At 36.2% G+C, this 23,555-nt stretch overlaps 1 protein-coding gene across 1 annotated transcript in view; it reads right to left on the bottom strand.

Moving 5' to 3' along the window:
- Ptprr (protein tyrosine phosphatase receptor type R) overlaps positions 1 to 23,555 on the bottom strand; it is a 256,407-nt gene that overhangs the window by 208,348 nt on the left and 24,504 nt on the right. Inside the window, exon 2 of the mRNA XM_048808281.1 lies at positions 22,114 to 22,412. Coding sequence (XP_048664238.1) covers positions 22,114 to 22,412 — 299 coding nt within the window. The remainder of the gene's footprint in view (positions 1 to 22,113; positions 22,413 to 23,555) is intronic.

Below are 23,555 nucleotides of genomic sequence, written 5' to 3'. Positions count from 1 at the left end.
ATGATTAGGAATGCCTGCTCCAGATGTTGGTGGTTCCAAGCTGAGAGTCAGGATGAAACAAGAAACACCCAAGGGAAATCCAATCAATCTACCAATGTCAGGATGTTGCTGAATGACAAGGGTCAGTTTCCATTTTGGCCGGATATCTAGAGATTATTTGTCAAAATTATCTGAACAAATTATTCTCTAATATAAATGTTAATGTTGTGGTTTTAGAATTGTGCTTGTAAAGTTAGATATTTAAACTACAGGATCCAAGCAGTCAAAAGAAATGAGTGATACAGACCTTTATCAGAGAGTGATAGGGACTAATATGAATGGGGCAGTACATGTTCTCTCCACAAAGGGAAGTGTTATGTAGCCATTTGAATATAAGGCACAATCATGCTAAGATAATTTTTTAAAAAATACTTGAAATGAAAAATATAAAAATAAAGCTGCCAACTTAAGAAGAAAAAAATTTACCGAGGGCCATTTGAAACATATCTGGAGCTTCATCCAGCTTGAGGTCCATTCTTTAAGTTGCAGACACTTTCATGGTAGGGAGTATGGATTGGCCTGAAACTCATACTCTGGATTTGAGGAGACTCAGATGAGAGAATCTCTGGATTCTGCCTCCCGAGAGTTGGTGGCACAGTTCTGAATCGCCCAATAAAGTATACCATGATCAATGGAGAAATCACTAGTGTTAGCAGCTGTGGTAGACTGAATGATGGGCCCTCAAAGATGTCCATGTCTTAATTCTAGGAACCTCTGAATGTTTGTTTATATGGCAAAAGGTACTTTGTAGATGTGAGTGAGTTAAATATTTTGAGATGGGAGATTATCCTGGATTATCTGGATGGACCTAGTGTAATCAACTAATGGAGAGGCAGGGGGTTACCATTGCCATTATGGCACCATGAGCCAAGAAACACAGTTAACCTCTATATAATTTATCTCTCTTCCTTTTTTCCTTTCTTCTTTCTTTCTTGTACTGGGGATTGAACAAAAGGGAGCTCTACCACTGAGCTATATCCTAGTTGCCACCCACACACTTTTTTTTCCATTTTGAGTCAGGGTTTTGCTAGGTTGCCAAGGCTGGACTTGAGTTTGTAATACTCTTGCCTAAAATTCCAGAGTGACTGGGATCATAGGAAGGTACCACCATGCTCAGCCACAGGTACCTTTCAGCAGCTAGAAAAAGCAAGGTATAAATTTCTCCTCTAGAACCTCCAGAAGGAAATAGTCCTACAAACATCTTGACCTTAGATTATAATATGGTACTTCTCATTTCCAAAACTGTAAGATAATTAAATTGCATTGCTTTAAGCTACTGTCTTTGGGTCATTTGTTAAAGCAGCTGTAGGGAACAAATACAGTGACACAGAACCTCCTAAAGAGCTGGGCATCCTCTTATGTTTCAGAGAAAAGGCTGAGGAGAGTCAGAAATGAAATTTTACAATCAGACTCAGGCCATTAATTTAAAAGCTCTTTAGTTCTGAGGGAAATCTGTCTGCTAGAAGACCCTTGACCTTCTAACAAATTGACCTACATGGACAATTATTCTCCCACTAGAAGCTCAGAAATATGGCATCCACTCATCTCCCATCTTGATCAGACTTTTTTGAAAACCTAAAGATAAGATAAGAGGTGTCCATGGAAAAGAACACATCTTTAAAATCAAGTGAGATACTTGCTGCACAGCAGCCTACCTGAAGCTCACTATCATTACCTGTAAAATGAGAATACAGCAGTTGCCCACCTTATTAGAGGTTTCATTTTTGCAGTTACCTGTAGTCAACTTCAGTCCAAAAATATTAAATGGAACACTTCAGCAACAAACAATCCGTAAGTTTCAAATTGTGAGTTGTTGTGAGTTGTGTGATGAAATCTCACTATCCATCTCCATCCTGCTTGAGACATGAATTACCCTCTGTCCAGCACATTTATGTTACATGTGCTGTGGGCTCATTTGTCACTTATTAACTGTCTTGATCATCAGACTGACTGCCACAGAACTGCGGTGCTTGTGTATAAGTCATCTTTTTTTAAATAGTTGTAGATGAACACAATATCTTTATTTTATTTTTTTTTATGTGGTGCTGAGGATGGAGCCCAGGGTCTCGCATGTGCTAGGTGAGTGCTCTACTGCTGAGACACAACCCTAGCCCCTGTTTAAGTCATCTTTATGTGCAAGTGTGAGGCTATGTCATAATGTCTCCTCCATTTGCCTCATGACATCTCATCACACAGGCATAGTATCATCTCACATCATCACGAGAAGGGTGAGTAGAGTACAGTTGGACTGCAGTTTGAGGAAGATATCATATTTATATGATATTTATTACAGTATATAGCTACAAATGTTCAATTTTATTATGAGTTATTATCATTAATCTCTTACTGTTCCCAATTTATTATTTGTAATAGGTATATATGTATAGGAAGAAACAGTATATACAAGGTTTAGCACTATCTAAGGTTTTAGGCGTCCACTTGGGGTCTTGAAATGTACCCCTGGGGGCTAAGAGGGATTGACTGTAGTAGTATCAAGCAGAGTTGTAAGGTCAGGGATAAAAACCTTTACCAGAGTGCCTTCAGAATAGTAGGAGCCTGATTAAAAAACAAAAAATTGTTTTTGTTATTCCCCTATTGTTGCCTTTTATTTTCTAGATTCATTGTTACCATAAGATTAACTTTCCTACACATTCCCAGCAAGTTTGGCATTCCAGGGGAAACAGCAAAAATATTCAAGTCTGAACTCCATGCTCTATTTCCTCAAAGACAGTGAGAGAACAGATGCTTCTGACACTGTTATGATTTGAGACTTATAATGCAACCTTCTGTCACTAGAATGTTAGAAGAATGAGAGCCTTCTAGAAAAGTCTGCCATCCTTAAGCCACCCTGACTACTTTCATGTCTAATACACACACTGTTGCTAATGCTTGCTGAAGAAGGGCTTCCAACTGTGTGCTTGTGGTACTCGGCAGTCTGCAGGCTTTGTAATGATGCCCAGTAACATTTTCACCAAAGTTTTCACAGTATTATTGCATTAATTGAGCCAAGAATATGTAAAGTGGTATGAATTCACAGATCTGATCCTATAAAAACAGGCAGTGGGCATGAGCACAAATTGGAATGGGCTAAATATAACCAACACTTTGGATATAGAAATTTAATGGACTATGGAATCCAAAACCAATGTTACAGACCCAAATAATTTCAGAAGCAGAGGAGAGAAATCTGCCAGTACTAGGGTTTGGTGGCAAACTGGTTGTAAGCTCTACTTGAAGGCACTCCTCTTCATTCTGTGCAAACACACAGGCCAACAGATTCATCTGCGACTGACTGAGCAAGCAACCCTTTTGGCTCATGGATACTTTGCTGAAAAATCCAGCAGCAGCAAACTTACCCTGAAGGGAAAGTAGGAGATCTTTGTCTTCAGAGCTACCCGTTCAATGAACAGCCCTCACTTCTACTGCTACCTCCTAGATGTCTGTGACTGTTTTTTGTACTCTGTCTAAACTTTCCCTGGCCCCTAGGTTGGCTCTGCTTAGAGAATACTCCAGGCCTATACCACTCTTAATCTTGATTAGATAAAGACTTATCTGTTCCCTTAGAACAAAGCTAGGAATCTATAGCCCCTATGATATAACAATATTATAATGCCAATATTAGTAAAAGCATACTGTACTATTGTTACTATTTAGATATTAGGTGTCCCCCAAAAGTTCATGTGTGAGACAATACAAGAAAGTTTAGAGATTAATTCACCTAATGAGTGAATTAATCCCTGAGAGGGATTAATTGGGTGGTAACGGTAGACAGGTAGGGTGTGGCTAGAGGAGGTGAGCCATTGCAGGCTTTTGGTGTATATATTTTGTTTGTGGTGAGGAGAGTGTGAGCATCCCCCACCACCACCCAGCCCCAACCCCTTCTTCCTAGTGTGATATCCTGAGCTGCTTTCCTCCACTACAATCTTTTGCCATAATGTCCCGCCTTACCTCAGGCATCCAGGAATGGAGTTTCCTGACTATGGACTGAGACCTGAAACTATGAGCCCCAAATAAGCTTTTCCTCCTCTAAAATTGTTCTTCCCAGGTCTTTTGGTCACAGCAGCAAAAACGTTGACATAAACAATTAAATCTGCTCTTGGCATTATCTGGAAAATTTAAATGAGGAATCTCATACATGTGCTAGATATAAAGTTCCACAGTATATACACAAACATAAAATCAAATTATACTCCATAAATACATGTAATTATTATTGGGCAGTTAAAAATAAAATTTAAAAAAAGACTATATTCATCTAGATATTTTGGAAATTTGGTATCATTAACTCGAGTCTGTCATTCTCTAGTTGTGCCATTTTTGCCATGACCAGCAGCTTGAGTACATATTTGTGAGCTGTAATCTCTTGTCACCTCAGTCACATGTTGGCCTCATTCCCATAAGGGATGTAATGATGATCATTGAAGAAAGCTGGTAGAGCTTGGAGAGATAATAATACTGGCTTTCAGAGTGGTGTTTTGGACCTAATTTTGAAAAGACAGACTTCATCTTTTATTTTATTTAGTTTTTTGGTACCATGGATTGAACCCAGGAGCACTTAACCCCTGAGCCACATCCTCAGCCCTTTTTTATTTTTTATTTTGAGGCAGGGTCTTGCTAAGTTGTTCAGGGCCTCGCCAAGTTGCTGAGGCTGGCTTTGAACTTGAGATCCTCCTGTCTCAGCCTTCCAAGTTGCTGGGATTATAGACTGTACCACCGCACTTGGCCAGACTTCATGTTTTTGAACAAAAATCAACAGAAATGCATTTAGCAAACTTATTTTTAAATTCCGCACTAATTATTTTTATGTAAAAAAGATACATGGGTTTTCCATAAACATCATGAACAGAATTGGTTGGAGTGATATTTAGTAATTTTTAAAGGTCATTTAGCTTTTTTAGAGTTCATCTAAAGTATTGGAGTAAAAAGAACTTATGTTCAGATATAGATTTTCTTTAATGTTTGTAAAATTACTTACCCTTGTTTCTGTAAAAGATGATTCAATGGCACAAATAATAGGCTTCATTGAAGACAAAGCTGTTTGGTACATGGACAAACTGGAAATGCTTTGTCTGAGTTCAAAGTCAAGCTCACAACTTATTGTTCATTTTTAATGCATTTTTTTTAAAAGATGGCAGAAACAGCTTCATATTGGTCTCCAGAATTCACTAAGTTAACTATTCCATTCTTTTTAGATGTGACAATGAAAATCTCTGAGTAAGATGAGTTTGGTAGAGGACCTGTTCATAAATGGAAGTCTTAAAATCTATCAAGAAATGTCTAATGTTTCTATTAGAAGAAATATAAAATGAGCTTTGAAACAACTTTGAAATGACTGGAATTTGTGCATAACATCAAGTGTTTTCATAAATATTAATTCATTTGATTCTCACTAAAATCCTTGTGAGAAACAGGGAGGATATTAATATCCTAATTTTCATGAAAAAAAAAATACATTCAGAGCATCTGATTTTTTGTCCTCCCCGAGTCTTTAATCTCAAACAAGTCCCCATATATCTCTGGACCTATGGATATATGAGTTGAACAGGTGATGTTCAAGACCCCTTTCTCTACAACTACTTGTACATATTTGGAAATTAAGTGGTTGGAATGATTTCACTGTGTGGTCAAATGATCAAGCTGCCAAGTTTCCATAATTTGAAACTGAGCTCATTCCTTCTTATCAGTGCCCAGGGATGATCAAACCCTTGGGAATCCAGCTTCTGTCAATCAAAATGCCTAGAAAATCGAGGTGCCTATAAATTTCACTTATGATGCGAAACAATTGCTAAGGACTCAAAATTCTTTAAAGACTTTTCACTGGAGTATCTTCACCCTGCAGTCAAGTTGATGGGGAGGCCCAGGCCTGAACAGAAGTCAGTTTTGTTGAGTCTTCAGGAAAAATAAATGGAATTGAAATCAACAATGAAAACCCTCTAGGAGAACTGAAGGGTTTTCTCACTATGGATGCATCTATGACACCAAAATATTTTGAATCCCTGGAACAAGACTAGCTTCCCTGGGTACTGGCTGTACAGGATCATGCTTAGCATGGGTTACCTCCCCTTCTGTGAGCTATCTCCACCATCAACTACTAAGGCCATCTGTTTAGCTTACAACTTTACCACGATAACATAACAGAGGTGTGGTTAGAAGGAGGCAGGAGAGAAAACAGTGTTCACATACACCAGTGTTTGGAGCACTCCAAAGGCTATAGTGTTTGTAAAGTTTAGTGATAGGGTGGCAGGATGTAGGGAGAGTGAGCACAAAAATGTAAAATTGCAGAATTTGTCAGTATGTATTAATGGAGATAAATTCCTTTTTTTAAGCTGGTGATTTTAGGTTAAAAAGTTTCCCTTTTATGTGATATGCATATTCTGAGACTATTACTACTTTAGTTAGACTGATAATGATGTTTAAAACTAAATAACATAACCCATCTTTTCCTTGTCCTTCATTAGTTAGAGACACCTTTGGAAAACAAATTTTCCTTAAGAATTGAATTACTAAAGTATCATTGTGAATGGTACTTTGGGGGCCTCCATTAAGAATCCTATATACAGGGGCTGGGATTGTAGCTCAGTGACAGAGCGCTTGCCTAGCAAGGGTGGGTTTGATCCTTAGCACCACATACACCACATACATGCTATCACTATACCTTGATACAAATACAAATAAATAAAATTATTGTGTCAATCTACAACTAAAAAATACATTTTAAAAATCCTATTAACAGATGTTTAAATATTTTGAACAAACATAGTCCTCTGAGTTTAAAGTCCAAACTTTTCTAGCATCAGAAACAACAAAGGAGGCAGGGTAAAGGTTTGGGTAAGGAGATCACTGGAGTCAAGCACACAGACATCGACACTGAGATATTTAGAAGGAGGTCAAGAATCTTACAAAGCTAACACACTGCACAATGTAATAAAGGATGACAACTGATCTAGAGTCATCCAGAAAGGGCAAGTTATTCTTGGAAGCTTCTTTAAGAAGCTAGAGGTAATAATCAAATATAAATTTATACCTGTCAGTCACAAAAACACAGTGGTAACACTTGCTGATAGGGATGATGGGTGGTTACTCTAGCACTTACTGGTAGGAAGGCAAATTACTATTATCTTTGGGAAACAAATTCAGCTATATATTACTTCAATAAGGCAATCTCACTTTTGAACATCTGCTTCAAAGACATGTGAGCATGAGTACATAGCAGTATATGCAGAAAATAACATTTTTCACAGGGACCAAAATGAAGGTGAAAACAATGAAAGTTATCATTCATAGAGGAATCATGCTATCACTATACCTTGAAATGGCATGCACCATAAAGAAAATCAGTTACAATCACGATCCTTGATTAGGAAAGTTTTCCATGAGTACCATTGGGACAGAAAAAGATAAAAACAGCAGAGAAATATTCCAATTTTTGTGGAATAAAAAATGACAAAATTTCCTACATAGGTCCCACATATATTGCACTATATATCTGTATATGATTATATGTGTGTGTATATATAATTCTTTGTGTATGAAGAAAATAAATAAAAGAATCCATATTATGTTCTTAAAAAGCAGGAGAAATGGAGGTTCAATACAAGAGAATAAATTAGGTGAAGGGAAGAAGGAAAGGGGAGAGATGGAAAAATTAAACAAAAATGACGACAATAGAAATTTCATGATTTCTTACTTATGTAGGACTATGCATGTATAATTTATCCACATGTAAAGAAACCAAGGAAAGATAAAAGAAAAGGTTAAATTTGCTTTGTTAGAAAGACTGTGATATATTAAGTAAAAAAATTATAGTTACAAAATGTAGTTTTTAAAGAAGGCAAATAATAATATTTGAACACAAAACAATTAAAATTTTGTATAGCAAAGGGATAGCATGGAAAAAGGAAAGGATAGTCTGGAAAGAAATATCTGTAACCCATCTGACAGATGAAGGAATTATGTTCTAATAAACAAAGAGCCATTACAAATTGTTAAGAAAAAAATAATCAACCCAATATACAATATGAGAATAAGCAATTTGCATGAGAAAATCCAAATAGCCAATATGTAGAAACTGACTGACACTCAGTCCTTTTCATAGCTAGGAGAATGCAAATGTAAGCAATAATTAAGTCAATTTTCACTTTCCTGCTCTGCAAAAAATTAAAAAGAACAATATCCAATTACTCCTAGAGAGACTTTGAGTGGATCAGGCACCTTTATATATTGATATATTACTGGCAGAAGGGGGAATTGCTACAACTTTTCAGAAAATAATAACAGTAATATATTAATTAAAATATTTTTGGGCTAAATAATCTCTCTTTTTTAAGAGAGAGTGAGTGAGTGAGAGGGAGAGAGAGAGAGAGAGAGAGAATTTTAATATTTATTTTTTTAGTTTTCGGAGGACACAACATTTTTGTTTGTATGTGGTGCTGAGGATCGAACCCGGGCCACACGCATGCCAGGCACGCATGCCAGGCGAGCGCGCTACCACTTGAGCCACATCCCCAGCCCCAATAATCTCTCTTTTAAACATCCATCTTATGCATAAATATAATACAAATGTACGTATGTTCCTCTTTCCAATGGTGAATATAAAGATTACTGCAGCAATTTTATGTAAACATAAACTCATACACAAATATACAAAGAAAGGAAACTGGTTCAAGCCCTAGTATTTAAAAAAAAAGGCAAATTGCAGAGTAAATATAACCCAATTTTCAAAACAATAAAATCTATGTATGTATTTTAAATAGAGAAATGTGTAAGTTTAAAAGATTTCCATCCTTATGTAATTTCAAAGGTCTTATCTTTAACAGAAGCTACTGGCCATATAACTAATGATAATATCCTAAGGCAGTCACTATTTTACTTCAGAGAACTTTAGATGAAAAGACTTGATCTTAGAAGCAGTGACAAGAGGTGTGCAAGGCAGGTGGCAGATGGCACATTCTATCTGATGGGAAAGATACTTAGGTTCTAGGTAGACAAGAGTAGCAGGTAGCTGTTTCACAAGAACATGGCAGATAGAGATGTGTGCTAGTTGCAAAATCTGAGGTCAAAACAAACTAGTATGAAGGCAGGTGGTCAGCCCCAGAACTGAAATACTGTTGAGCTCAACAAAGCAGACATGCAGGCCAGGAAGAGGAGGTAATCAGAAATGGAGTATAAGCCACCATATATGGGCTTTACTTAAAGGTGAGCATTACTTAAAGTACAGTGTGAAGGGTACCTCCTAGCTTTGTACAACAAGGCAAGAATCCCATTAAAGTACTGAGATTTACCACCAACATTATTAACAAACCATCTTCCTGACAATCATCACCATCATCATCATCATCACCATCACCATCACTGTAACCACCAGTATAATAGCTGACATTATCACAATGATTTATGCTTTAAGGAATGCACTGATCCCAGAAACAACCAAATTAGGCACCCAGGGTAGTTATTACAATTACCATTAAAATGAAGAAATAAACACTGAGATCTGTTCATTGATTTGCCCACAATCTCAAGGGTAGCCACTGGCAGAATAGGCATATGAACTCTGAATGTCTTTAAAAACTATTCTGCTCCCACTACCCCAGCTTCTCACATTAAGACTGAAGATCAATCCTGACATTGGGATTGGGATGAGGTTGGGGTCTGCTGAGCAATAAGCCAAACAGATCATTATGCCTGTTGTAATTCTTTCTTCTGCACTGTATTTTCTTGATTTTCTCTGTTGTACAAATGTGTAAACACATTTTCCCTGTAAAGGTTTCCCTGCTGTGTTACATTCAGATTCAGCTTGTCCAGACGGATTGTTATTTTGTTGTAGAGATTATTTGTTTACTCAGAACATGTTACGGAAAGGATTTACGGCAGCTTACACAAACACAGATAATACAAAATAAAATTTAATAAAAAGTAAGGAAATGAGGAAATTAAATTAAAAGGAAAATGAATGAAGAAAACATCCAGCCAAGAGTGAGGTTAGTTCACAAAATACATAAAGTACTCGGTGAAGTTTTCTATGTTTGTTAGAGGAGGTAGACCACAAATTTGGCTCTTGACTTTTCAGCCATCAAGAAAAAGAGGGAAACATGATTCTCAGCACTTAAAATATATCATTATAAACCAACCAGCGGCTCAGGAGAAATACAAGTATTCTTGGTACTGAGATCAGAAAGATACATTTTCCTTTATTCCATATAGTGCTGATAATAGCAACCAGGTTTTTAAATTTTTAAAATAAGTATCTTACAATATTGTCAGGCAGGATGCTAAGTGCTTTGAATGCATTATCTCGTTCAATTCCCACAACAATTCCATAGCATGAGTATTATTAGTATCACTTTTAGTATCACTTATATAAAATAAGGAAATCAAAATAAGAGATGTTAAGCAAGTCATTGAAGTAAGTGCAATTAGCAAGTACCTGATTTTGGATTCTAATACAATTCTTCTAACTCCAAAGCTGTACTTCTATCACAAGGCTATTTAGGAGTTACGTCTTGATTCAATTCCCAAGTATCACTGAATATCCAACAAAATCCCTCACTATCCAATGTAATATAACTCCACCACTTTCTCCCTGTCATGTAACTTTGCTTTCTTCATTGCATGACCTGTTCATTTGTTTACTAGTTTAATTATCTTTCTCCCAGTCAGCCTGGCACTGCTATGAACTGCAGTGATCCTGTTCCCTCCTTCACTGTTGAATCCCTAGTGTTATTTTTGGCCCAGCTCATCAGAGGCACTCCAGGCTCAATGCCTCTACTTATTTTTCCTTACAGACGTTACTGATTCTTCAGCATCCATGACTTACATATACTAGTTACTTACCAGAAACATGTTTCTTCCTTTAACTTGGCTATTCTTCATAATTTATCTTTGTGTGGACTTGATTTTATTAATTTGATTTTGTAATTTAAAAAAGTATAGTTAAGATATGAATGGCACCTGATGGTCCCACATGAAGAATTTTTTATTCATTTGTACATAAATAGTGATTGCTGTTCTTTTAGCTTGCATCTAAAGAATTTGCCTAGTAGTGCATTCAATATAGATTTTACCATTTGCTGCCTAGTATTTCCTATTTAAAAACAGACCAATTTCAAAAAAGAGAGAAATCAACTTAATGTTTTAAAGTGTATGCACATACAACACACACACATACACACACACACAAACAAGGTACTTTGGTTAAACACCTCAATTCTAGCTTTTTGCACATGTAGGAAAAATAATCAAATTCTTAAACAATGCAGCTTTATGTGGTTGGCAGTGGGAGCATGAGATAATCTGGGGGTTCATGTGCACAGATACACAAGCACATATAAAACCCTAAGATAGTCAGAACAATCGATTAGATGACTCTAACGCTTGCAATTCAGGAAACTCAGGAGAAATGAGACAGCTAGCCCTGACTGTCCTAATGTATCTTCTGTGTTCTCTAAGTCCTGCAGACTCTGGAATATTTTTTAGCTAGATATTGTTTTCAGAGAGGAGGGTTAATACTTCTCACAAACATTTATCTTTCTACAACCTTAGAAACCCTCTGTGAACATCTGGCCTATCCTTCAAAAGTGGGTTTATTTATTTCTTTGTTTATTTATTTGTCTTAGAATTTATCTTTTGCTAACTGTATTGCATCTGTTAAAAGACCAACTCATGAAAATGAAATAAATATCTTTCAAAGGCCATATTGAAAGATATTTAATGTTGATCATGGTCATGTCCTCTTTTTTTTTTTTTTCTGTCTCAAACTCAAATCATCCAAATATGGCAGATAAGAAAAGAAACAACTTGGGATATAAAGACTGGCTGAATTCAACTTTAATTCTTTAAAAAACAAAATTTGGAAAATGTAATTTGGGGAAATGCTTCCAGTACAAGATTCTGAGCAAATGTCCTTCATGAATAGACAATGATCAGTGGCTAAGCTGACAGCATATATTTGGGATTTCTGAAGTCATTCAGACCCAACGGAGATCCAACAGTGAGAAGAGGCAAATATATTTGAAGTCATTCATATTAAGAACATAAGAAAAGATTATTTTCTTTTGAATCAGCCAGAGAATGGTGGAAATAAACATTTCCTATTTTGTTCTCTCTCCTCAAGTGTTGGGTGATTGTTGTGACATTATTGTGACATGGCTTTTGTGTTATGCTCCTTGATTTAGTGTTTAATTTTGTACTGATAACTTTACTACAACTCTCCTTTAACCTGGATCTATGGCTTTTATTCTGTCACTTTATGGTTGGGCCACTTAATTTCTGACATCAACATCTTTCTCTCCAAACTCTGAGAATTCAATTGAAATCTGATTCTTCTCAAGAGAAAGGGAAGTGATCTGTGAATCGAGAAGATTTTTCATTCAGTTTCTACACTGGCATTGCCTTGGAGGTATTTATTTTAGGACTTGTGCCTCCACCTATTATGACTGATTTCCAAATTCTCTAGACGCCATCACTAGTTATGATAAAGAGGTAGAGTGATGGTCAGAATCCATTTTCTCAATCCCTGCCATGACCGCTACCCATCCTCCAGATTCCCAGAAGGTCTGGGGCGTCAAGAATACTGTAAGTAAAACACCACTGCACTCTGGAGAAAAGAGAGCAATAAGAAGTAAGAGAGTCGAGAAAGCTCTTCCAGCAAGATCCTAGAAAGAGTTTGCCTCTGTTTACATCTAATTGTAATACGTTTATTTTTCCAGAGTGATTAGGCAGAAGATGATTGACTAATACCCATTCTTCTAATTTGCTAAAATCTTCATATTACTGGCCTTCCTTGATGGGCATTTTATAATGTTCAGACTTCCTTTCAATATTACCTGCTGTCTAAACTCACCCAAGAGGCTTTCTATCCTCTAGTTATCATGAGTTCCAGATCCTGGCCCAAGCTGCTCCTAGTTACAGCCTCAGTGATGTTATAAAGTTTCTTTGACTGGTACTTTGCAGATAAAATAGCAAGAACATTCTTCATTATGTGGTCAACATTTATTGAGTACTCACCATGTACTCTGCACTATGTTAAGGGTATTAGATTCATTTTATCCTTTAATTTCCACACTTGTGTGAGGTGGGTACTTTAATTCCCCCTGTTTTACAGAAAGTAAAACATAGTCAGAATAAGTGTCAACGTCACATAGAATGTAGGGGAGACACAGCAATCATGTGAGCCTGCACGTACTATACTATAGTCATTTTTAGCCACTTCCAATGTTTTCCCCAGGTATCATTGTCCTGGTAAGCTGATTGATTTCCTTGGTGTGGACAATATATTAACAATAACAATGCATCTACACAGCTAGAGCTCAGGCCATGGCACATGGTGTCAATTTCTCTGTGTTCTCTCCAGTTCTCTCCTTCAATCTGCAGATTTTCTCCTCCTTATTTGGTTCAAGTATCTAAGAATTGTCATGTTTCAAAGACTGTATTAAGTATAATGGAAAGTCTAGTATTTTCCCTTAGAAAGTCACAGACAGATCTCGAATTTTGTACCCCTTCAAGAAACAAATGAAAGGGTTAGGAAGCAGAACTTGATTGGCATAATAACCTAATATTTGAGATTCTTTCAGTGGTTAAGATTGCTGGAAGAATTTATGCGGTGAAGTGCCCACATTTCCATTGTTCCTTCTCTGGGCTGATTCTCTCTCCTCTTCCTCCACAGTGATAGTCTACATGCCATCCTCTTTCTTCCTCCAAGCCTCTATTCTCTCATCCACTCACATAGCATTACCTGTAACATCTAGGTCTGTGGGTACTTCCCAGATCTAGAGCTTTGGTCCTGACCTGTCTGAGCTCTAGGCTCACATTCTAAGTGCTGACTGGCACTGTAGGTTTCCTAACTTCACCCAGGGAGAGAAACTTCCACTAGATTTTTAGCTCCTATATTTCCCTGAAACAAGATTAAAGAACAAATTGTTCCTACCTGAGTCACAGGAATCACGTGGAGAGAACTAAAGCATTTTTCTTCATGGTGCCAACTCCATCACACAAAGGCAGCACCAGATTCTCAGAAAGTCCAGTATAATTATTCATTAGCAGTTAGACTTGATGATAAAATATTGTGTAGTAACAAAATAGTATGCCTGACTTATAGGTATTTATGATTAGAGAGAAACAGAGAAAGGAGGAATGAAGGAGAGATAAAGGGACAAAGTCACTCACAGAGGGAACACAACACTAGTTCTTAACTGGAAAGCCAAAATGCCATTTTGGAAAAAGAACTGCCAGCTCTCAGTAAATACTTGCTCAAAAATAGAAAATACTCTTTGTTTATCTGCAGCTTCTATTTTTGTGACATTATCATGGAGATTTTGTATTAAGAAGGATTTTCCAGGTTTCAGCATAAAAAGGAACAGCACTTTCCATCTTCTTCAAAGAAAAAAAAATCCTGAAATAGAACATTTTATATTTTCTGAACAGAACACTCTCTTTTCTTTCCCCTTTTGGTACTGCTTACTTCTTTGGTTGCTTCCCTTGCAGAAGACTGAATATCTATGGAATATACACAGTTTACTCAAGGGGAAAAAATTAGGTCCTGTAGTGTATTATATAGAGGGAGCAGAGTTCATAAAGAAATTATCTTTCCCTGAGATAAACTCATCAAATTCTCTTAATAATAGTATTTAGATAGTTGCTATAAAAAGAATATTGTATTTGATATAGCCAACATTTATTTTTCTCTCTAAATTTTAGCTTCCTGAAATCAAAGAATCTGTTGAGAAAATAAGTCAATACATAAAACTAAAATCTACTATATAATGGAATTTTTAGCAGTTGTTAAAAATGATGTTGTATAAAGATAGTCAATGACTTGGAAAAGTGTCTATAATATAAAATAAGTTTAAAAATAACAAAACTTCAGTACACAGATTCCAAACTTGTTTAAAAATTGTGTATGCTCACACATAGAAGAATTTATATATAAGTATATACATATATATATTCTTATATATGTAACATTAGTTATCTCATTTTGGTTATCTAATAGTTAAGGATTATTTTTATTTCCTCTCTTTCCTTCTCTATATTTTCCAATTTATCTAAAACTTTACAAGGATTCGTGACTTTTGGAATCAGAATAAAAACCTTACTAAATTAGTCTCTGTTCTCAAGTAAATTCAATATACCTAGAAAGCAGGGCTTATCTTTAGTATGATGATCAATGAAACCAGCTCTCTTAAGACTTCAATCATCCTAATATTGAGTCTATATGATCCAAAACAAGCAGATGTACTGAGTGGCCCATTGTGGACACAGCACATTGACATTGCCAAAGCTTGGCCTCTAGCATTTCCAGAATGTAGTCCAGATCCTCCTTACTGCTTTAATAGCTAGAAATGGAGAAAAGCAACAGATGGTGACAGTTATCACTGTCAGGATGCCAAGCTCAAGAATGGAATTTCTACTTACAGATTATTTTGCAAGGAAATAGTATTATCTGGGAAAATCTAAGCACTAAGCTTTCCCAAATGCAAAAGTTTGGGACAAAAATGAAGGTGGTTATGTAAGATCTTATAATTTAATAGGAAGCATTTCAATTAGGTTAAGAAAAGAGAACAAGTTTAACCAAAATTCTGAAGTAAATTAGAGAATTTCTGTTTCTAGATATTTTTAAAACTAAAATTTAACTTGACTCTGTAGTTCATTTTTTATAATCTTTGGAATGATTGTTGTGAATACTTTTAGTCAAGTCCAATAATTTTGAATACTGAGAATAAATTAAGCAATCATCAAATATTCATTGACTATTTTGTATCCACTACTAAAAGGTTATAGTTAGATAGGAAAATTTATTTTTTCATGAAATTTCGACTCCATGTAGGCATAGAAAGTGTAAAATAAGCCCATATTTTGATAGGTGATTAAGCACTAAATTTCCTTGCTAGAATGTGCCATTTATTTAGTTAGAGGCTTTTTAATTGTGTTCCCTTGAGCATTCATTCATTCATTCATTCAATTCGATACATGGTTATTGAATCTCTGATATAGGTGAGGTATTATAATAGACACTTGGGATACAGCAGGGACCAAATAGAAAAATCCTAGACTTTTGGAACCTAGATTATGGTTAAGGACAAATAGATATAAAAAATAGTAGCAAGAAGGTCAAAGTGCTATGAGGAAAAATAAAGCAGGAAGGTAGGCATAAATGTCTTTGGAAACTTTTCTTTTAAATAAAATGTCACTCTGGCTAAGGTGTAAGACAGCTCCTTCCTTCTTTCAGTGATTCATTATGTTCCCAATGTTTATTTTTTGTTTTCACATTTCTACTTGAGAAATTTATTCCTGAAAATTATCCAAAATCTTTGTTCTAAAAAAAGTAGTAAAATGAAGAAAGAGGTAAAAAAAATCATTGTAGGTTAAGAGAAACAACAAAGAAATGCAATTTTAAAAATCACTCATAATCTCCATGTCCAGAAGCATTTTGCTATTTGACATTTATCTGTTCATATAAAAATGTTTATTTAACCTCCAATATGTACAAAAGATAAGATTTATAGAAAGTGCATTCTAGGCAAGAGAATATCAAAAACAAATTTCCTGATCCAGAGATGGATTTGCAACTGGAGGCAGAGAGAAGGCCAGAACAGTTCTCCTGGAATCAAGAAGGGGCAGAGTGGTAGGGATGAGCTCAGAGACATAGAATGGACAGATGGTAACCAATGCTTCCCAAACTTCTCAAACCCTGGGAATCCTCCAGGATACTTTCTGAATATCCAGATTCCTAGAATCCATCCCCAAATTATGGAATCTCCTAGACAAGGGTTCTTGGAAGCTTTGATTCCAGGTGATACAGGATATAGGCCATGGTACCATGGCAAGATGCTTGAATTGTATTTTTATGACAATAGGAAAGTAGTTGTATATGTGTGTGTGTGTGTTGTGTGTGTTGTGTTGTGTGTATGTGTGTGATGATCTGATTTAAGTTTTCTGTGGTTATTCTGAAAAAAATTGGAACAAGTTTGTACACAATAACTAGTTAGAAGGAAAGGTAAAAGCTAAAATGAAGAAATGAAGATAGTCATTTTGTTATTGTCATAGACTTGCTTGTAACAAATAATACTTCATTCTTAAAACAGTGCTAAGGGAAATGCAAATATATTGTGCTTAGCACAAAAAAGTGTTACTGGTTAATAGAATGTTTTTTTTTTTGTCAAATAGCTATCTAATTGTGCCTATATCATGTGATTAATAATCTTCTCCACTCTCTTGTGATGCCTCCCTGTCATTCTTTTATTTCTTATAAGGACTCACTAAGTTGCTTAGCGCCTCACTTTTGCTGAGGCTGGCTTTGAACTTATGATCCTCTTGTCTCAGCTTCCCAAGCCACTGGAATTATAGGCCTGCACCAATGTGCCTGGCTCTCTGAGGTTTTTTTAATACTCCTTCATGGAACTTGAGACCAAGTGCCCTGGGACTGACTTGAAAGACATCTCAATCATACTTCACAATATAATAGACTTGTGTCTTTCATCAACGTAGTATCTTGACCACTGACTCTAACACAGGCTAATTCAACAATTTCCAAAAACCTGCATTTGAAAAACATACTTTCTACACTAAAATATAGTCTTTCTCATTGGCAAAAAGTCTGGGTTTTAAGACATAACCCAGGCACCCATGCCAGAGTGAATTTACAGTCTGTTTGAGTGTTAAAGAGATTAGAGTATGACCTTTGTCATCCATTTTGCACAGGAACATTTCCTGAGATAGTGTTAAGTCCTTATATCCTCATTGTCTCTTGAAGGGGCTATTGTATCTGAAGGAAAACAGAAGTCCATGTCCCCTGCTTTTGCACACACTGAACTGCCCTCCAGTGTCTACTCTACTTCTGCTGGTTAATAGGATCTCATTTTTCATACGAGTAATCTCCCCTCCTATGCATGACTTGGAAGTTTTTAGAGTGAACTCTGTGGTTTAGGTTTGAAGTAATTAGTCCTATTTTATCACCTGACCACAAATTCTTAAGGGACAAAGTGTGTACTTAAATTGCTCTGGTCACAGGGATGCCCAGGATATTATTGACAGCTGTGTGATGCTCCTTCCAAAATTCATGTTGTGACAAAGAGAAAAGAGCCATTCTGAGAATGAATTCATCCAGAGAAAGCAGAGTTGGAAGGTTAATCCTGTTCCCATTACTTGAGCCCTTGCTAGAACCATATCTAAATTTACATGTCATACAAAAGTGTTGGTACTGTAGCCATTAAATTCTCTCTAGTTTATGTTGGTATTTTCGTCACTTGCAACAAAATCTTAATAACTAAAGCACTTTCCTAGACAGGGCTATGAATTCCAGTGCTAAGTGCATAAATTCAGCTCATTTCTTAGGACACTCACTATGCAAATATAAAACTATAATTAAACCAATTTGTCTAGTGAAAAAATGTCCAGCAATTATTTATCTATATCACACAATAGAATAGATGCTACAAAATTTATTTTCCTGTGGCAAGACAATGAGAAGCCTTGACTTTCAAAGCCTTTCCGATCATACCTACAGATGACGTTTTTATAAGACGAATCCTATAAACTGGTCATAACAGAATCAAGCTGAGAGGAGGCTCAAAATGAGTCTAGGGTATATTTGAAATCCTTTCATCCAGAGCTTTTGTTTTGAAAAGTTTTCTAAGTCAAATATTTAGTAAAAGTATTTGCAAGAATAGTTTGTGTTTAAAAAAAACAACACACAATAGAATACCTGTCTGGGAGCTGGTTTGGGTCAGTGAGCAGAACAAAAAGCCACAGGATTCTAGGTCTCACAGACAGGCTCGGCTTCTGGAAACTCCCCTTGCTTCTTTTGTGCTTAGAGAATAGCCATGTATCCTCTCCTCCCTTTCTGTTCTCTTCCCTGCCCAGTGGCCTTTCTTTTCCCTTTCCTTTCCTCCTCTCCTCTTCATTTTCTTCCTTCTCCTCTGCCTTCTTCATCTTCTTTTTATTTCCTTTATTTTCCATCCTTTGAATCCATCCTGTGTAGTAAGCCATAATCTCCCTACCTCTGTCCCTGTTCACTGATCCTAAACATCTCCCATTATATTCCCAAACCTGATTAGCACCCAATTTTCTCAGATTTTGGTCAGGCTAGAACATTTTTCACTCAATAACCTATGCTGAAATGGAAAGGCCTCTAGTTGCCTCCAACCATTTTCATGCGTACCCTTCCTCCTTCCTGGTGTGTGGCTTTGGGGCCTGACAATGCCCTAAGCATCTACTGATAAGAGCTATAAAATTACCAGCATGCATTTGGCCAAAGCCACTTCTCCCCTCTGACCTCAATATTGACCTTCAGGCCGTTCATTTTCCCTCTAAATTAGTCGTCACACAGAAATCCTAATCACAGCTTCTTAATTGAGTTTCTGGAACATCACTAGCATTCTTTGGGGGTAAACATTCTCATTTGTGTTGTCCTTTTCATGGAACAAAAAAAAAAATACTACAGATATTCCTGATTACAAAAGAAAGACGAAAAAGGAAAAACAATCATTTGTGGCCAAATCTCTTGTGAAATGCTTTGTGGCAGCAATTAGGAATCCAGAAAGGAGAAGGGACACATGTCCTTGTTAAATTTATCATTCTAAGAACCCATTGCCAGTGATATCAGAAACAAGAGGGAGGGAAAGAAATATTAGAAGGAAGAAAATGTGATCTCTTTTTCTGAGCTGGGAAGTCTTAGAAATTATTACACAGCACATTTGGAGGTTGGGGATAGTTTTTTACTCTGTCTAGGCAAAAACCAGTAATTTCCCCATTCAAAAAGCTGATATTCATTAACACGGTTCATTTTGGCATAAATTAAGCCACAAAAGAATTTTTTAGTACCACTGCAATATTCCCCCAAGTGATAAGGTTCGCATTCGTATGTGTATGTTTTAAATACATGTATACCCTCTACATACAAACACACATCAATTATTCCGTTGAAGTCAGAAAGCTGCCTCAGAATATATCCCTTGCATCTTCCACATTCCATTCCTAAATTGCTTTTCTAGACAGAATGGCCCTTCAAACCAGCTGATATTTAATTGCATGTCATCGTATTGCTTTCCCGGGGAGCTGAACATTATTGATTTATTTAAAAAATAACTCCACCTCTGGTTTTCCTAGTAAAGCACCATATGCCTAAGTAATGTAAGTGGATTACAGGAAATAGCACTAGCAATTATTTTTGCAAGCTACCAAAGCCACAGCATGGTTAGAAGTTAGATCAAGAGACATTAGGTGAGACTAATGCATCCAAATCACCTATTGCATCTGTGTAATCATCACTCAAAAGAAAAAGTACAGCTTCTTCATGAATCTCCAAACCACAAATAGGCTAAAAGTGAAATGACCTGCCAGAATTCTTCATTGGTGCCTTTTATTGTCCATAATATTAAATTAATGAGACAGTACATGATATTACAAGATAGAACAAACCTTTGAACTGTAATTCGCAGTGACTTTAAGAGTTGATGACTATGGGTATCTGATGGTCACTAGAGGAAATATCTCCCATGGGCCCTATCATTAACACTGGCATATCCAGGTACAGAGACATCATTAACATCATTTATCTTCACTGAATAGACAGTGACTTTCACCTTCAGAACATCTGCTACTCATGAAATATAAAATACATGTTCAAGTTTTCAGGAGGCCAGACAACCCACGTGTTCTGTCTTAACAAAGATTTCATCTCATGTTTCAATTTATGATTGTTTGTATTATTTTTAATGATTGACATTTCCCACAGACATTTCTCAAGCAAAACCGAGGCTCTTTGGCACTTGTCTTTATTTTCAGATACCCCAAGGGAAAACTGTATCAAATAAATATTCAATATTTCTTAGTGGCAAACATAAGAGAATAGATCTTTGATACTAAGTGTATTATATTATCTGTAGTAGATAGAAAATAAAGAAAAAAGGAGCATGTTAAATTGAATTACATTTGGTACATAGAAAGGTTGCCAAAATGCAAGCAGAGTTTCTTGAACTTATCTTTACCTCAAAAGTCAACTCATTATTATATTTTTAGACAGAAATGCAACAATTATTTAGAAGATCTTCTGTAACTATTTTATTTTTATAATACATATGGGGTACAATGTGATTTTTTTTTGGAGGGGTACTGGGTGTTGAACTCAGGGACACTCAACTACTGAGCCATATAACACCAGCCCTATTTTGTATTTTATTTAGAGACAGGGTCTCACTGAGTTGCCTAGTGCCTTGTTTTGTGCTGAGGCTGGTTTTGAACTCGACCCTCCTGCCTCAGCCACCCCAGCTGCTGGGATTACAGGTATGTGTCACTGTACCCGGCACAATGTGATATTTCAATTCATGTATATATTGCATAATGATCAGCTGCTATGTAGTTTTTATATGAACATTCCTGTTATGATTTTAAACTTGAAAGAGATTATTGTCCATACAGGTGTCAACCATAGCATGTATTTGAACTGTTAGACCTCTACAAATTGGGAATTTCTGACCTGGGCTATGGAAATACATAAGAAATGAGATCTTTGCATCACCTAATATAGGCTATGTTTGCACAGTGATATTAAGAATATTATCTATCATTTATTCCTAAATCAGAAACCTGTCCTCCTTTTATAACACATTCTTCCTTTCATTCAGTTATTATGAGTTGAGTCAAAAGACTTAAAGAATCTTCAATAAGTACTATTTATTACATGGACTGAGACTAATGCCTGTCATTTCAGAACATATTTTACAGAAGCAAGAGGTTCAATATAGGATGTGATCTGCTGTAACTGTAAAGCCTCTTTAAAGTAATTTTTAATCCAAATATGTATTAGGCTCCTACTATGCACCATTCATTGTGCTAAGAGCCGAGGATACAGACAAGTTTTCTCTAATTTCATGGGAGGAAGAAAACAGACAACAATCAAGTAACAAAAAGGGAGTTTCAGAGAGTGAGAAGTGCTATGGTCAATAACCATTGAGATCCAATGGTAAGTATTTACAATAATATTTTTTTTCTTCCAGTATCCACCACAAGGGAAAGCAACAACATCAACATCAACATCAGTTAAGCCTGATGCCGCTGGGATTGGAAGACTTGGATACTCACCACCACAATTACATTTGCTGCTGGAATTGGCAGATTTTCCACTTCAAGATCTTGACCAGCCACGGCCAACAGATTGAGAGATGGGTCATACGCAGGTCTAGGAAAGGCTGAATTAACAATGTGGTGGCGTTTACCTATCTGAGTCTCAGAAGAGGAAGGATAGCTATGTTTATATATCTTTTGTGGAGTTATATCCAGGCTCTTCTCAATATCTTGTGAACGGTGATAAATGAATACCGGCTTCCCACTCTTCTTCTGATGAATTGCCCAAAAGTGATCATTGTTTCCTGAAAAACACCCTAAAGGATGAAAGAAGTGAAAAGAAAATTAAAAATCCTATTCAGTAAGATAGGTAGAATTATTCAATAAAGAAAATTATCTTTTCTTGAGTGGCTTGAAGACTTGTAAAGGTCAATTAGTTCCCCATTCTGCCTTCAAAGCTTCATCATCACCCCAAAATAGAGCACCCTTGGTGCTAAGGTGACATCTCAGACAATTTAGGTGGACAGAAGTGGGTGTAGTTTGAAAGAGTTCTATTTATCAGATATTCTAATACCCCTTTTTAGCAAGGCATTTCCTTTTTTGAAAACCTAATCCTGCAGTTCTAATACTCTGTTGGGCTCTATTCCTGGATATCCCATCAGCTCCTCAAATGATAAATGTTTATTTAAGCTTTTCCTCCTTCCATTATTAACATTTTATGCAATCTTTATTTCATACTTACTCTATTTTTCTAGTGTTATAGTTCTGGTGTTGTACTTATGTATAGTTATTAATGCTTGTATAATATTTTAAGTTCACCAAGTTCAGAAATCTAAATATACTCATGGTAGCAACTTCTAGTAATCGGATACCATCCATTGTTCACATTCTTTTTTTAAGAAAATGTTTTGTTTTTTTTTGTAGCTGTAGAGGAACAGCATGCCTTTGTTTTATTTGTTTATTTTCATGTGGTGCTAAGGATCAAAACCATTGCCTCATGCATGCTAGGCAAATGATCTGCCACTAGGCTACAGCCCCCTATTGTTCACCTTCTTATTTAGGACTATGTCAATTCAGCTAAAGAATACAATTATCAGCCTTCTTTGCAACTAAGTTTTGCTGTTTGATCAAGATGTGACCTTTGGGGAGTGATTAAATATGATATGAAGAGAGATGTGATGTGGCCCTGCTTTCTACCTTTCCCCTTTTGTGCTTAGGCTTAAATGCATATGGTATAGGAGGAGTATGAAGTAGATGTGTTCAAGATGGAAGAACCGTAAGACAAAGGATCCTGGACTCTGATGAAAGTGGAGCTATCACACTAACCCCCAGATTTTATGTGGAAAAAGACAATTTTCTACATTGCTTCAGTTGATGTTATTTTTAACTATCTTCTAGTTACAACAATTTAACTGTACACTAACCAATTCATTCATCTTTATTTCTTCTGCTAGATAAAT

The sequence above is a fragment of the Marmota marmota genome, unplaced genomic scaffold (assembly GCF_001458135.2).
Source record: "Marmota marmota marmota unplaced genomic scaffold, marMar, whole genome shotgun sequence".
NCBI classification, from domain to species: Eukaryota; Metazoa; Chordata; class Mammalia; order Rodentia; family Sciuridae; genus Marmota; species Marmota marmota.
Note: the sequence above shows the minus strand (reverse complement) of the source record. Positions and strands in the feature narration are given on the sequence as shown.